At 40.5% G+C, this 15,451-nt stretch overlaps 1 protein-coding gene across 2 annotated transcripts; it reads right to left on the bottom strand.

Annotated features, from left to right (window-relative positions):
• Positions 1–1,477: 1,477 nt before the first annotated feature.
• gckr (glucokinase (hexokinase 4) regulator) lies at positions 1,478–15,382 on the bottom strand. 2 transcript variants are annotated; one of them, XM_085398533.1, is made up of 19 exons: positions 15,251–15,382; positions 11,687–11,836; positions 11,534–11,602; positions 11,374–11,442; positions 11,071–11,144; positions 10,890–10,956; positions 10,763–10,816; positions 10,498–10,592; positions 10,293–10,398; positions 10,057–10,175; positions 7,578–7,676; positions 7,172–7,269; positions 6,938–7,014; positions 4,888–4,984; positions 4,706–4,815; positions 3,397–3,480; positions 2,938–3,078; positions 2,518–2,652; positions 1,478–1,716 (listed from the first exon to the last, which is right to left on the bottom strand). In XM_085398533.1, exons 1-19 carry the CDS (start codon positions 15,299–15,301, stop codon positions 1,603–1,605), a joined length of 1,809 nt encoding a protein of 602 aa, XP_085254659.1. In that variant the 5' UTR covers positions 15,302–15,382; the 3' UTR covers positions 1,478–1,602. The 2 variants fall into 2 exon arrangements, with proteins under 2 accessions (XP_085254659.1, XP_085254660.1); XM_085398534.1 differs by having other exon boundaries at positions 2,518–2,649.
• Between the last annotated feature and the right edge of the window lie 69 nt (positions 15,383–15,451).

Below are 15,451 nucleotides of genomic sequence, written 5' to 3'. Positions count from 1 at the left end.
CTGTGTTTGGGTCATCACTTTATTTTCCAACATGACCATAACCCAAAACATATGTTGCTTCTGGTGAAGAACAGTGTATCTAACATGCCTGTTTTGGTGTGTTAACCTCGTTCCAGGATCAACATTGCAACTAAGCAATCATGTTGTCATAGCTTCGCAATGTGGATAAAAAAAGAAGAAAAATACCCTTCTTTATATAAAACTTTCTTGTCAGACAAATGGTAAGAATTTGAAGTGTTTTCTTTATTAATTTTATTGATATAATGAATATATTATCAAGTTTGGTTTCCTCTTAGCCAAATTTAGGTTACTAAAGTTGGTTTGCTAATGATACTTTTTAATAGCATTAGTTAACTTCTTGACTAAAGATAATTGAATGCTCAGACATATTGGTTAGTTGCGATGTTGATCTGGGACTATTGTTATTATGATGTTGGGACAACGCCAACACGGAGATATCAGATCTTGCGGTGTGTGTGAAAAACTGCCCCAGAAGACCTAAGTGAATGTGACTGACTGGCCAGCACAAGGCCCTGATTTGTTTAATAATTCTGTCCTCATCTGTAAATGATTGTTAAATGCAGTGAAATGTCTAAAAATGTCAGTTCCTCTAATGGCCACTTGAGGTTGCTCCAAAAGTGAGTTATACCCACAGACCACCATGTTAAAATGCCCAGCTTTAGAGTACTGAAACGCAAACTTACATTAATAAGTCTAGTTACATGGTGATTAGCTTAGGTTAGCATGGCATCTAACCAGAAAGAAACAGCTAGCATGGCTAAACGCCTATAAACTCAAAAGCTACAGGTGAAAGGAACTTCCACTAGTAGCGGTTTAGAGACAATTAGACACTTTGATTGTGTAACCAATTTGTTTCTGTGTATAGATCGAAACCCAAGAAATGAGAGAGAGCAAGATGTGTCCTTCTACTTTCAGGTTATTAAGCTACGCTAATCACTTCCCGGCTTTAGTCTTACACATAATAAAGTGCAATGATCTCAGGCCCTTTACTTCCATTTTTTCCTGCACTTGTTAACATCATGCTACAAAATCAAACAGCCAGTAGTGTAAGTAATAAATGGTTTATGAAGTAAAATCACTGTGATTTTATAGGTGGCAAACAGAAATGCTGAGAATTGTGTCCTAACGCTTTCTGATCCAGACCTGATGTGCACTTCATCTTCTTGGGACCTCCTTCTCTCTCGGCTTCGCCGCTGTGTTTGGCTCTCCTCCAGTGGAGTTCCAAAGCTGTTCAACCTCTCTCTCAAGATACTCACACATAAACCACGCTAATCCCCTACCTGTGAGTAAGTTGAGCAAAAGAGGGATTGAGATTGACTTACATCACACGGACAGATCCTGCTGAGCCTTTAAATTCCAGAAAACACTTACAGAACATAGAGTGTCAGGCTTTCTAACATAGTTTAGTGAATTTGAGTCAAAAAGGCTAAAACTTTCATTATCTTAGAAAACACACTTTTTTTAATTTACTTATTTTATTTCAATCACATTAAATTAAAACAGAAGTATGTTCATTTAAGAGTGAGATAAAAGTGCTCAAATTTGTGTTTTGTATGTAAGATTTTAACTTAACGGCCTCCGTTACCACATCCACTGAGCCACGGCTTCCCTAACAATTGGCTGCTGCTTCAAATGTGACTCCGCCTCCACCAGTGACCAACCGGTAAGTAAAATGACCAAAGCCAGAGGGACCACCTTAAAAAGAGGGAGACAACATGATACAGCCGTTTAGTTCCTCTCTCTTCAGTTATTCAGCTCTTTATGTGATTTCCGTACCAGAAACCAGATTTTTCTTCAACCATGTGGGTCATTCTACATAAAGTAATTTATTCAATTTAATTCACTTTTATTTATATACTGCAAAATCACAACAAAACAACAACAGTGAGACAAACCCCTACTAGCAAGCGCTCAGCGACAGTGGGAAGGAAAAACTCCCTTTTAACAGGAAGAAGCTTCCAGCAGAACCAGACACAGGAAAGGGCGGCAATCAGCTGTGACTGGTTGGGGGTGAGGGGAAGAAGACCAAAGTTAACTTCTAAACATGATTCTTTCTATGTCACAAGCATCTTTGGATCAATGGACAATCTGACGACGAGCAAAATCAAGCAAAGAGATGAGGAGTGCCACAGCAGTTGGCACTTCCCCTCTGAAATGGAGTAAAATGAGTAAAAGTGAATGTGATGTAATCCCAAGAGAAAACTATCACAGCCTGAGACCCTCTTGATTATAAGAACTTTGATAAAAACCTCCAACCTCTTACACAGAACCAATGAACAGCAATATAGTAGTTTTCACAGCTATAGGCTAATGTGTCAAAATAATATTATTTTAAAAAGCGGTTGTTTTTAAATTCTAAAATGTGTTTCAACATATGTTTGTAAAGCTTTTTAAAGCACTTACGTATAACTGAAAGAGGTAATGACAAGAAGAAACCGTTTTTAAAATCGGGTTTCTGGTATGGATCTGTCAGCAACATGCACATCACCTCTTTACCTTGGTGCTGTTTCTGGCAAAGCACGTGTGTGTGGTGATGTCAGAGGATGTCATCTCCAGTGTCAGCATGTCTACTCGGTAGATTGCCTTTAAAAGAGCTTCCTCACATTTTTCCTCTGGACATGTAGAAAGCTTCTGAAAATAGAATGATTAAGCCTTAATTTACCTCTAAGTTCTAGTAAGTTATAGTCTTCTTTGCTGAATGTGCTGCACGTAAACAGAAAGAAAAGTAAGAAGATGGACTTATTTAAAAAAACAAAAACACTTTGCCCTGTGGGTTCCCATCATGTTGTTTATTGGTTACTAAAAAAAAGGGCATAGTGTGAAAATTGTAGTCAGTAATCATGAAAAGGACGGAGCACAAACAGTACACCCTGTAATGCAGTGTTTAAGCTTTGTTAGCGTTTTACATCACAGTACCTGGAGTAAACGCGTGGCCCTGCGGTACAGTTTAGTGTTGGTGACCTGCAGGTCAATCATGTGGTTCTGGTATATCTTCCCCTTTAAGACATGAGCTCCAGTGCTCACAGCGTTCAGCACCAGCTTGGTGGACAGCTCCCGCTGCTCACACAGAAAAGTTATTGATTTTCCTTCCCCTGCATTTATAAAAACCACACTGAGAGGAAACATTAAAGAAAATAACCTGCCATCCAAAATAAGATCTACAGAAGCAAGAAAAATTGAGAATCAATAAAGACTACTTTTTTTGACACTCCCTCCTTATACTGTATTTATCTCTTTATATGGGTGCAAACGTCTCTAAGGAAAGAAGGTGGCAGAAATATAATGGCAGAGGCAGAGCATTTAATATTATATTATTTCTCATGCTTCAGTGAGTTGTTGGGCTAATGTGTGTCAAAGTGTGTGTGTATACTGTACCATATGCTGCAAGGTCCCTGAAACAAGTGCTTCTTGAGGCCAAGTTATCTTTAGTGTAGATAAACACAGTTTTTTGATGTCGTCCTGCAAAGAAAAGATACCCACATTAATACCCAAGTACAGTTGTTATAAAAGGTTGTGAACCTTGATTTTTGTATCAGTTAATGCTAATATGTTATCTGATTTTCATATAAGACACAATTGTAGCCAGACACCATCTGACTACACTATACCCAGACACATTCATGATCACTCATGGTTCAGGCTGGAAGAACTTAGTCAGACGTTTGTATACAATACAAACCCACTAATGTCCCACAGTAAGCTGAACCACGACCAGGCCCTTTTGGTAACCATCAGCTTCTGGCTTAATATTTGATCAGTCTTCCTGGCAGAATTCATAGAGTTCATTTAAATTGGTAGATTTACTACCACAGACCTGACTTTAAACTAATCTTTTTTACACTGGGAAAGAGAAACTACCAGTTGTAGTCCATCCAAAACATTCCCTCAAGGAACTCCTGAGACATTCAAGGTTAAAGTACAGGTTTGAGATCAAAGATGTACTGAAATTTCATCCAGGTGTTCCTCAGATGTTCCCAAATTGGAAATGGAAAGAAAAGAGAACCTGAACACATAATGCCTCTAGCAACAGCTGTCACTGGCACATCCCAAGTTTGCAACAGAGCACTTCGGGATGTTGTTCCGTTGACAGATGAGAAAGAATTTGTTGTGATACCTCAGGGCATGGAAAACCTGTAATTACTGAGGGAACAACTGATTTAACAGTCTATAAACATATTTTAAAGAGGGCTTTGAGTGCAGCAGTACATAACCTGAAACAAAATGGCTAATGAAATGAAATTCATATTTTTAAATGCCAAAATACTGATGAACTGAAATAGTTTTGTAGCTGATGGAGGTTGTTATGCTAAGACCCCCAAGGTCTTACAACATCTTGGCTCATGCTAATGTCAAAGCAATGCAGTTAAACCTTGAACAGGTGTTCATACATGCAGTGCGCACAGCAGTGTGCATGTTTGTAAAATCCATCAGTCAGCACTGTGCGTGAAACACGATTCAAGATTAACGTGTGAACACAGACCTCGCTGTAGGCTGAGTGATTGTCAAGTCACTGCCAAAATGAAAAATACAGCTTATTTTTTAAAATGACACTTAGTTTGGGCTGGACATGTGAATAACAGTGCAGTTTGTGTGTTATTAGTTTAGCTAGATCCTCTCTGTCTCTAATTGTGACTCCATAAAGATCAGACAATAATATTGCAGCTCCAAAACTTCAGACATCTACTTGTTGTAAAGAAGCTGCTGTGTCTCCATCAGCCTGGTGATAAACAGCATGGAGGTTGGGCGTCTTTTCTCTCACTCTGCGGGCCATGTTACCCACTTCAGTGGCGTCATCTGTGGAGAGAGGCTGTCAAAACACTTGCTGCTCTGGAAAAAATCCAAGTTACAAACAAAGCGCCGTCTCACCGGAGTGCGTGTAGATTAGCAGCACAGTGTCCGTATCAGTAAGACACGGCAGGATCAGATGTAGGAAGTCCTCATGTGCTATGGAGAACTTGGGGCCCTACAGGAAAGACATAGTTTCAGAGAAAACTATGGTATAGCCAGGACCACTGAAGAAGAAGAAGACTGGTATTAGCATCTCTCTGCCCTGTCACATGTTTATAATGAAAGCAAAGGGCAGCGTGGCCTCAGCACAGAACAGAACGGCAACGATGACAGAAGATGTGGAGCTGAGCTGGAGGTGGGTTGGAAGGTGGCGTGCAGCAATAACAGCTGTGGAAAGCTGTTCACCGAGGCGTGCCATGGTTCAACTGTTTTGGGGGGGGTTGTATTCTTAGTCAATATTTGAGTTTCAGTTTTACTGTTTTTACACTTCAGAGAACTTTGGGGTGTTTTGCTTGTAGAGGCTTTGAATCTTTTTTATTTTAGTATGTATTCTAGTTTTTGGTTCTCTGTGTGTTATCCATGTCTGTCACTGTCATGTCTTAGTATTTATTTGTTCAAGGTTAATCTTTATCTATTTAAGTCAGTTCGACTTCCTCCCTTTTCCCTCATTTCCGACTTTCACTCTTCCCTGATAGTTTCCACCCTGTGTCCTGTTGCCCTAATTAGTGTAATAGGACACGCCTCTCTTTGACGGGGTGTCTACTAATAGTATGTTTCCCCTTTTTTTCCATTGTGATATTCTTGTGATTCTTCTGGAAGTTTCTTCCTCTTAAAAGGGACTTTTTCCTTCCCACTGTCGCCAAGTGCTTGTGCAAAGAGGGACATCAGATTGTTGGGTTTTTCTCTGTATTAGTGTAGCGTCTTTACCTTACAATATAAACCGCCTTGAGGTGACTGTTTTTGTGATTTGGCCCTTTAAACTGAAATAAAATAAATTGAATTCAACGTTTGTTCTCTTGGACTGCCTCCTTGCCTCCTGTATCTTGGATTTTGGGTCCTTTAATAAGACTTAATGATTCACACAGTTTGCAAAACTGTAGCAGTATGGCTATATCACATTTTCCAGTTGAATGTGTAGAAGGATGTCAGATGATGCAGGCTAAGTTTGGCTCTGTTCCTTGCATTCAGATTATTTTGCTAATACACATTTATGACTTGGTGGTGATCTGGTCATAAATGTTAGTAGAAAAACATCTGGAGCCATAAGTTCGGTCTTGTAAGATCCTGGGGATCCACTGAGGCTGGGATGCTAGGAAATCAAGTGTAAGTCAGAACTAGTCAGAGACAATAACCCCTTGTACTACCTGCTAGCTAAATTTGTGGCAACAGGCACCTCAGCATGCACTTGCTAGCTGTAATGCTTTATAAATATGTTAATTTTTCTCTGTTTTCTACATTAATCTTGCTCATTTTTTTTTTACATTATTCCGAGGGGGACACAAAGAAGTAGTTGTATTTTAGTCAGCTAATCTGTGTAGAATGAATTCTTTATGTTTCCTAACTGGGGACCTAGATGTGGTTCTCTGTTCAACATTCATATTAGCCCATTCATATAATCCCTACCCTGAAACAGGTGAATGCTGGAGCAAACATGTAATTTTATGTCTAAATGACTGATAGAGTGCCCTGTAAGTCCTACCGACACTGATATGAAAATCTAATTAACACCAACAAGCGGTATAATTAAAAAAAAAAGATTAAGGAACATTGAGCAGATACAGCAGTGTGTATTTTACTCTAATCCTGCTCTAGTCTCTGCTCTGCAGAGACAGATGTGTCATTGCAAGGTACACAACAAGACCTGGATGTTAATGTTAATTGGATTTTACAGGATTTCAGACATGTTATTACTTTGTGTGGCCTTGTTTCAAACCCACAGACATGTTAGAATAGAAATCTCCATGCTTGCAGTCAGCTGGTAGTGGCAGGATTTCTGTAGAAGAAGAATCTGTGCACTTCACTGTGAATTGATTGAGCATTGTGTGAAATGAAAGATTTGATGCAGTAATTACTTAATCGTTTATCTTTTGTCTAAATAGATGTTATTACATTGTTTTCTTTCACACACCAGTGAAGTTAAGGGACCGTCATTGTTATTCAGCTCTCTGTATCCTCCTCTGATGAAGCCTCGAACGTCTTCATAGTCTGTGCCCCACACACACACACACACACACACACACACACACACACACACACACACACACAGTTTCCATCACTAGTTGTGATGCGAAACAAAAAGAAAAGACATTTTCTTTATGGCAGTGTAGTTTGGCTCCTAATGAGGACATCGCACTGCGCTTACCTGCACCAAATGTGGGGCTACACTCACTGGCATCAATGAGGCCCAGCAAAGCCAGCGAACCCCAGCCCAGGTAATACACGTGCCTGCTGCACCGCAAACTGAAACACAGCCAGACGCACATCAGACTGAAACTGCCGACCCGACATGAAAAATGTCACGGGGGGAAGTTCAGAAGCTTTCTCTACTCACAGCAAACAGATTGCCAAAGGAAGCTGTGAGTATGGCAACATGTTAAGTATCTGTAGTCATTTTTGCTTCTATGCTTTTTGTGCTGATTCATTAACTAATTCAGTTGTAACCTGCACTAACTGCTAGAACCAGTGTGCTGCTATAAATCAACATACTTCGTTTTCTTTTTCAGTGAGTTTCGAGGCGTCAGTTAAAGATGTCGGATGAGATGTTCTACCTTTCTCCCGCTGCCTCCACCAGAGTAGTGATGCCATCAGGCTGAGAGTACGTGACAGCCAGAGTTCTCTCATATTCCATCATGTGCTGCAGAACACCACTATTGAACAGACACAAAAACAAAGCACAGAGTGCAGATTTTTGTGTCTATCATCATGCCAAACAGATTCTCTTTTCTGTAATGACCTCTAGAGGTCAGCAAAACCCAATAAAATACGCTGTGGTGTCCTCCAATACACATAACAGCTTTTCTATAGGCTCAAAATGTGGTCATCGTGGCTCAAGAGTTGGGAGTTCACCTTGTAATCGGAAGGTTGCCGGTTCGAGCCCGGGCTCGGACAGTCTCGGTCGTTGTGTCCTTGGGCAAGACACTTCACCCGTTGCCTACTGGTGGTGGTCAGAGGGCCCGGTGGCGCCAGTGTCCGGCAGCCTCGCCTCTGTCAGTGCGCCCCAGGGTGGCTGTGGCTACAATGTAGCTTGCCATCACCAGTGTGTGAATGAATGGGTGGATGACTGGATATGTAAAGCGCTTTGGGGTCCTTAGGGACTAGTAAAAGTGCTATATAAAATACAGGCCATAAATATTTTGTACTTGTAAATCAGGATTTGTATGTGTGCGCGCGTAAAAAAGATTTTTCCAAAAAAGCGCCCCTCCGACAGCCAAACCCATCTGTTCTCTGATTGGATTGTTACATTTGTGATTGACATGACATTGACCAATAAGATGAAAGGAAGAAAAATAGGGTCAAAATTGGTACTTGTAATTTGCAGGGTTTTTTTAGCTAAGTCCACACACAAATCTTTTTTACGTACACACAAGTTTTTTTACACATACAAATCTTTTTTACACACAAGTTTTACACATACAAATCTTTTTTACACACAAGTTTTACACATACAAATCTTTTTTATACACACACAAATTTTTTTTACACATACAAAACCGATTTACAAGTACAAAATATTTATGACCACATTTTGAGCCCATACTTTTCTGCTTAATCTCAACTTGCTGGTGATGTCAGCTTCAAGGACATTTCAGTAAATTTTCTGTGGGTTATGAGAACATGAGCAGATACTAAATTGATACATGCAACTGACAAGCACACAATGTGAGTTATTGTGAGTAAAGTTGGGTTATTATGGAGACCCAGAAGTAACTGTACATTCTGTCTTTTTATTATTTTCTTAAATACACATGAAACTATTTTGGTTCAGCTGTTCTTGTATAGTCTTCCAATCAGTATCAATCAATCAAAAATGATAAAAACCTATAAAAACCCTGAAAACCATAAATTTCACACCCGAGTCTCGACTCTCACAGCCTGGTATCAGACGGCCCGGTACCAAACGACTCACGGACCAGTCTCTGCCTGGGGGTTGGGGACCGCTACTCTAAGCGACTGGCGTGAATAACGGGCAGAACAATTACATTCTCCTCCACTAGAGGGCAGTACAACTACCTGCTCTAATTGAATGGGTTGCCAACTGCCAGTAAAATAGAAGAAGATGAAGAAGAAATTACATAATAGTGAGACAATGCAGCGCATAATAGCAATAGATAAATATTTGAAAAGAAAAAGTAGCCAGTCTGACCTGGGTCCTGGAGAAAACTCCGACCCAGATGAAGGCCCTAGCATGAGTGCTGATCAGAAGAAAGCAAAAAAGGTATACTGGGGACAAACTGAGCCAATTCCGCTATGCCTGGTGTGAGGGGAAAAATTATCAATATGCTTTTTGTGACATTTTTGTTTGGTGGTGCGGTTCTGAAACGCTGCACTAGATGGACTAGGCCTAGTCCAAAATGTATGCTCACTTAAAGCTTGTGTTATTTATGTGGTTATTTATGTGGTTATTTATGTGGTCTGTGTATTTGATCGAAATCTATTGTTTCACTTAGTAGAATTTCTTTGCAACACAGGAAACTTCCATAAACATAAACTGTCAAACAAATGACACAGACTGAGGAATTTCTAGCAGATGAGAAACACGGCAGTTCATCCCCCAGGCCTAAGGAAGGCTTTAATATGTAACTGGTAATATATGAACCAGTGGCACCATCATCTAAATCCTTACTTGTAGGCCACTTTGAAGTAGGTATACAGTGGTCCCTCGCTGTAACGCGGTTCACTTTTCGCAGCCTCGCTGTCTCGCAGATTTTTTGGGGGCAATTTTGCATGCTGCTTTTTGGGGTTTTTTGACAGCACGTTGTGTTCTGCGTCCTGATTGGCTGTAGACCATTGTCAATCAATCTCCTCCGTGCCGTGCTTCCAGTGCAGTACAGAATGTGTTCAGCTTGTCAAATTTACATAAATCATTGGTCACTAGCAGTGTGACTCTGAAGTGCTGCACTGTATGTTTGTAAGTTTTCTGTCCCTTTAGCTAATCTTGTGGCACACTTGCAACAGCAACATGCCAAGAGTTAGCATGTTCATGACATTACATGGCATATGACACATGACATATGTCTTCCAGCTTACTTATGTGTGATAGGTGTGTTGGAGGAAGTGGCAGCATGAGCAGCAGAGAAGGCAACTTCCAGGAGAATCTTAGTTGCACTGCCTCCCTTCATCCTGGAGGACCCACTGATGGCTTCGGGCTGAACAGACACACACAGTCACCAGCCAATCATAAACACACCGCTCACTTACTTTTTTGAATATAAATGCACATCGACCGTAATGTGTAGGGCATCAAGTTCAAAAGGTACAAGTACCCCAACTGCTGGGTTAATGAGGAAGGCCTTCTGGCTTTTTGCAAGTTCTTGCATCCTTTGTACCACACTGTGAAACGTGAAGGTGCAGTCTTGTATGGGCTCATCTCTACATACATAAAGACAGTTTGTTTCAAAGACAAAATGGATATTTATTCACAACTTATCACATATCATACATTCATTGCAAATATTTAAAGTCCTGTACCTGGCCTGATGTGCAGGGTTGAAGCCAACCAGCACAGGTGTGTAGACTTCAGGGTGCTGCAAGCAGAAATCCAGCTGCCCTGCCACAAATGGAGCCTATGGGGGCAGAAATCGCACACACGAGAAGTTAAGAGTTGTGAACGCCAAAACTCAAAAGGTTGATCTCGAGTTACCTGCAGATTGAATTGTTTCTCAGGTATGAGCAAGGTAAACCTTATTTGCTATACACTATTCAAACTCTGACCTCAGAGCTGAGGCTGACTTACAGACAGTCCACAGGAAATGCCAATGAACAAGACTCGCTTCTTTCCCTCACACACCTGCAGAGAACAACATGCTGTGGTCAAAATGCTCTCACAAAACACAAGACACACACTCCAGGATGTCCCAGACCTTCTTCAGACTGAGCACGCCCAGTCTGGGGTCGTCTTCAGGAGCCTCTTGAGAGGAAAGCAGAGCTCTGAGGACATGATACCAGAACATGTATGTGTGCATATGTCAGGTTAATTACAGGATTTTAATCAAGCAAAAAAATTGCTGCTGGTTATATTCTGTTTACACAACCCCAACTCACCTGTCTCCTCCTGCAATGATGTATGAATACACTTCACTTTGGTTCAGCTGACTCAGTGCTTTGTTGAAGCCTGACTAACAACACAAACAGACAATAAACACACAATACAGGAAGCATTTTTTTTCCATGAGCAAGAGAGATCTGATCACATAATTTAATTAAGAGCCATTTTCCTCATATTACTGGCAGGGTCTGTTTCGTTCTGCTCTGGCTCACTGTGCACTTGATTTTCCATTATGAAAGTAACTGATACGCTTTCCAGAAGCCTGAACAGCGCAGAGAGTATTTCAGGACAACTTTTACCGAGATCAGGAAAGCCAGCCGACCAGAAGTGCCACAACCGCTCATCACAACACAGCTCTCCTGAGGATCCTGTTAAAGACACAGAAGGCACAATAGCCTATGCCCGACTGACCGACGCAAATACAGATCCAAATATTGAGGGAGGAGAAAAAAAAGGCACCTTTATTATGACCTCGACCCTTTTAGCAACCTCCATTAAGGTTTTCAACACTTGGTCACTCAAAAGCCTCTGAAATGAGATTTAAAGAAAGAAATTCTCAAAAGGAAATTTTGAGAATACATTTTCCCATCATGAAGGCTAGTACTGATATACCTGGTAGGTCGTTCCTGCCTCTTTCTGGAACATCTGGGAATCACAAACTTGTAACATCTTCACAATGCTATAGGCCGAAGCTTGGTCGATGTCACATGTCAGGGGGTTAGACTTCTCTGAAACAGGAAGTGAAGGCTCATAATCTGCGGACTAAGAAACAACAAATTAGACTGACGACTAACTGACTTCTATCTTTGAAAAGTGAATCCAACATGAAAACAATTGCATCATTTTGAAGGACCATCAAAGCCCGATCGCTGTGACTGACCTCAGGCTTATATAACAATGAGAAAAATGGCCCTCTGCCTTGACCTTCCTGATGAGTTTATGAGTTCAAATCAATCATTTCACCTCATGGTGTATAAAACATGTTCATTTTATACATGCCGGTCAGTCTCAGTGTCACGGTATCCTCATTGACTAAAGACCTGTGATTAATAAGTTGTTAGCAGTTTCACAATCACTTCTGCCTCATGCTGGTCACATCCAGTTTTCAAACAGCAAGATGGCGGCGGTAAAAGTTCTCAGCACTAAGCTTCAAAACAGGACTTTTATAACTGTTATAACTTTAAAAAAGGTGGCCAAGTAGTTAGGTCCATCTTTTATAAGGTTTATTACGTACCTAGAATAAATAGATGGCATGAAGCAAACTACGTTTACCTGAGCTAGCATAAAATGAATGAAGCAAGTAAGATCCAGCAGTCAACTACTTTAGCTAGCATAAAGTAGCTAACATGAAGCAAGGATGAGCCAAATGGGGAAAACGTAAGGTTGGTTACCTTAGCTAGAATAAATACTGTACAGCACAGTGTCAGCACCACGGAAATACACGGATACATCCGTAGGCTCGAGACACAATGCATTTTTGGGACTTTCAGGTGTATGGACCAATGTTTTATTTTCTGAACAAACCAGAAATCTTTAATGAGCAGCTAGATTTGTCTCGCATTAACTGGCTGAGTTAATGCCAGTTAATGTGACATCGAAGCAGCTGTAATCCACAGCTGTGTGTGTTCATGGAGCTTGCATTTTCACCTGCTGGACATCACTACACCTGACAAGTTTAACTGTCTTCAGAACACTGCAGAGGCCTTATTGACAGTATTTGGCTCTAAATATCTGTGTGAGCAGATTTTCTCTCACATGAGTCCTCAGGTAGCCGTCTGAATGCTGGACACTCGGAGACCTGGGTCTCTGAGTGGGAGACCAGAGATCACATAACATGTGTGTCTCTGTATTAACAAACATGCCATATTGGCTTAGTTTATTTTTCTTATCATTGTTGTGAGGAGGCCATAAATAGCATTTGTATTTTCTGTTGTACAGTTCATTTGATGTTATGGATAAAAAGTCTTTTTTTGTTTCAAAATAGCTGATAACTATTTGCTGATAGCTGCCAACATCTGCAAATAAATATAATTCTATAAAGTGGTTCTATAGATAGTGTGTAACTGTTCATATAGAGCGTTATTAAATTTATTGCTAATGCAATCATATGGCACACTGACCTCTGAGGAAATTTTAAATGGCACTACCCCTGATATAGCACCTTTCAAGATAAAATCACAAAGTGCTTTACAAAGGCAGAAAACAGACATTAAGTCCACAGATCTCAAACTCAAAGGGAGCGAGTTCCAGAGTCTGGGAGCCGCTGATACAAACGCTCTGTCACCTTTTGTTTTTAACCTTGTATGCTGGACAACAAGCAACCCCTGGTCACAAGACCTCAGGGACCTGCTGGGGTGATAAGGAAGAAGAAGATCACTTATGTAAGTTGGAGCTACACCGTGCAGGGCCCTATAGGTCATGATTATGATCTTAAAATGGACCCTGAACTTGACAGGGAGCCAATGCAGCTGAATCAGCAGGAGAGTGGCATGGGAGTATTTGTGATGCTTTATCAGAAGCCTAGCAGCAGCACTTTGAACACCCTGCAGTCGTTCCAGGGAGGCATTGCTTAAGCAAGTAAACAAGGAATTACAATAGTCTAAGCGAGATGAAACAAAAACATGAATAATCATTTCCAATTCGGAACGTGACACAATGGGACTCAGCTTAGCGATAAATGGTAAAAACAAGAGCGAACCAAAGATTTAACGTGTGTGTCCAGCGTCAGAGCTGGATCAAATGTAACACCAAGGTTCCTAATGGAGGATTTAATATAAAAAGCAAAAGGGCCTATATTATTAACCACGTGGGGAACAAATTTCTCAGGAGCAAAGACAATGACTTCCGTTTTATCAGCATTTAGTTGAAGGTAATTACCAGCCATCCACTCTCTAACGGAATCTAAGCAGGACTGCAAGATTTGGAGCTTAGAAACATCAGGTGGCCTAAAAGAGATATATAGCTGAATATCATCTGCATAACAATTATATGAAATATCAGAGAAAGAGCTAAGAAGTTGCAGAAGAGGGAGTAAATACAACAAAAACAATAACGGTCCCAAGACAGAGCCCTGAGGCACCCCATAGGCAAGAGAGCTGACGGAGGATCTGAACTTAGAGGTAGCCACAGAGAAAGATCGATTTGACAAATAGGATTTAAACCATTCCAATGCGGTACCCGATACACCCACCCAGTGGTTTAATCTATCTAACAAAATAAGATGATAAACAGTGTCAAAAGCAGAGGTCAGATCCAGCAACATCAAAACAGTGCACTCTCCAGCATCACAATTCATCAAAATACCATTAGACACTCTAAGAAGTGCAGTTTCGGTAGAGTGAGCCTTACGAAAGCCAGATTGAAATTTATCAAGAATGTTATGTTCATCTAGAACAACTGTGAGTTGCTTGGCCACAACCCTGTTGTCTGATATTGAAATTTGTTTGATGATCTGAACTAAGTGTAACAAATATGGACAAAAAAGAAAAACTTTTTTACAGCACTGCATAAAGAAATGAGATGTGGATCACGATTATAGTTGCCAACTGTCCCGTTTTAGCCGGAACATCCCGTATAATGAGCAAAATATAATATATTGACCTTACGAATATTAAATCTGATTTGACTGCAATTGTATCAGACGAGTGTTTTATAGTGTTTGTGCCCAGTTAGCGACGGTCCCTGACGAACAACATGTATGAGGAGTAATGCGTGATTCGTAAAATTAGGACTCCGTTTGGTCTCCGTAGCATAGAAACCTGGCTAATTGATGCCTGTATTTGCAGTATTTGATTTGAATATTTTTTTATTTTTTGCTTGTTTGTGATTTCTGTCGTCATTTACTGCATTTTTCTTTATTGATTTAGATGAGGTATTGATTAACCGAATGCCAAAGTTTTACTGTATTTTTACTGTAAGAATATGAACACACAGTGCATATTTACACTATGCCCAGCTGGCTGTGCACGCCAGAGTCTCCATTATTTGATAGTTTAAAAGTTAGCAACCCTAATCAAGACTTTTTCACAATAATGTATCAAACCAAATCCTGTCTGTAGCTATACACAATATTTACCACTATATTTACTGTCAAAAGCGGTGTTAACCTTCTCATCTAACTCTTTGCAGGAAAAGAAATCACTTCCCTAAATAGTCCGCCGATTTCTATAAACTTACTTCCCATTGACGTAAAGTGGAAACACCATAAGTCCAGTCTAATCCTGCCATTGTCCACTTTATCTGGCAAAAGTGGTCACTGGTAACGATTTGCAGAGAAAACAGAAACTGCGAGCGAAAGGGGGAAGTGGGCGGGACCCGATTTAACTTTGCTCAACTTCCAGGCAACTGAAAAGTGACAACGAATGAGAATGAAGAATG

This window comes from Rhamphochromis longiceps, linkage group LG23 (genome assembly GCF_057381845.1).
Source record: "Rhamphochromis longiceps isolate RC_006_pf linkage group LG23, R_longiceps_female_GT1.1, whole genome shotgun sequence".
Taxonomy (NCBI): Eukaryota; Metazoa; Chordata; class Actinopteri; order Cichliformes; family Cichlidae; genus Rhamphochromis; species Rhamphochromis longiceps.
Note: the sequence above shows the minus strand (reverse complement) of the source record. Positions and strands in the feature narration are given on the sequence as shown.

Coding starts and splice junctions, on each gene's coding strand:
- gckr (XM_085398533.1), bottom strand. CDS start 15,301: ATGGCAGGATTAGACTGGACTTATGGTGTTTCCACTTTACGTCAATGG. Junction 10,817..10,889: donor GCGTGCTCAGTCTGAAGAAG/GTCTGGGACATC, acceptor TGTTCTCTGCAG/GTGTGTGAGGGAAAGAAGCG. Junction 10,399..10,497: donor AACCCTGCACATCAGGCCAG/GTACAGGACTTT, acceptor TTATGTATGTAG/AGATGAGCCCATACAAGACT.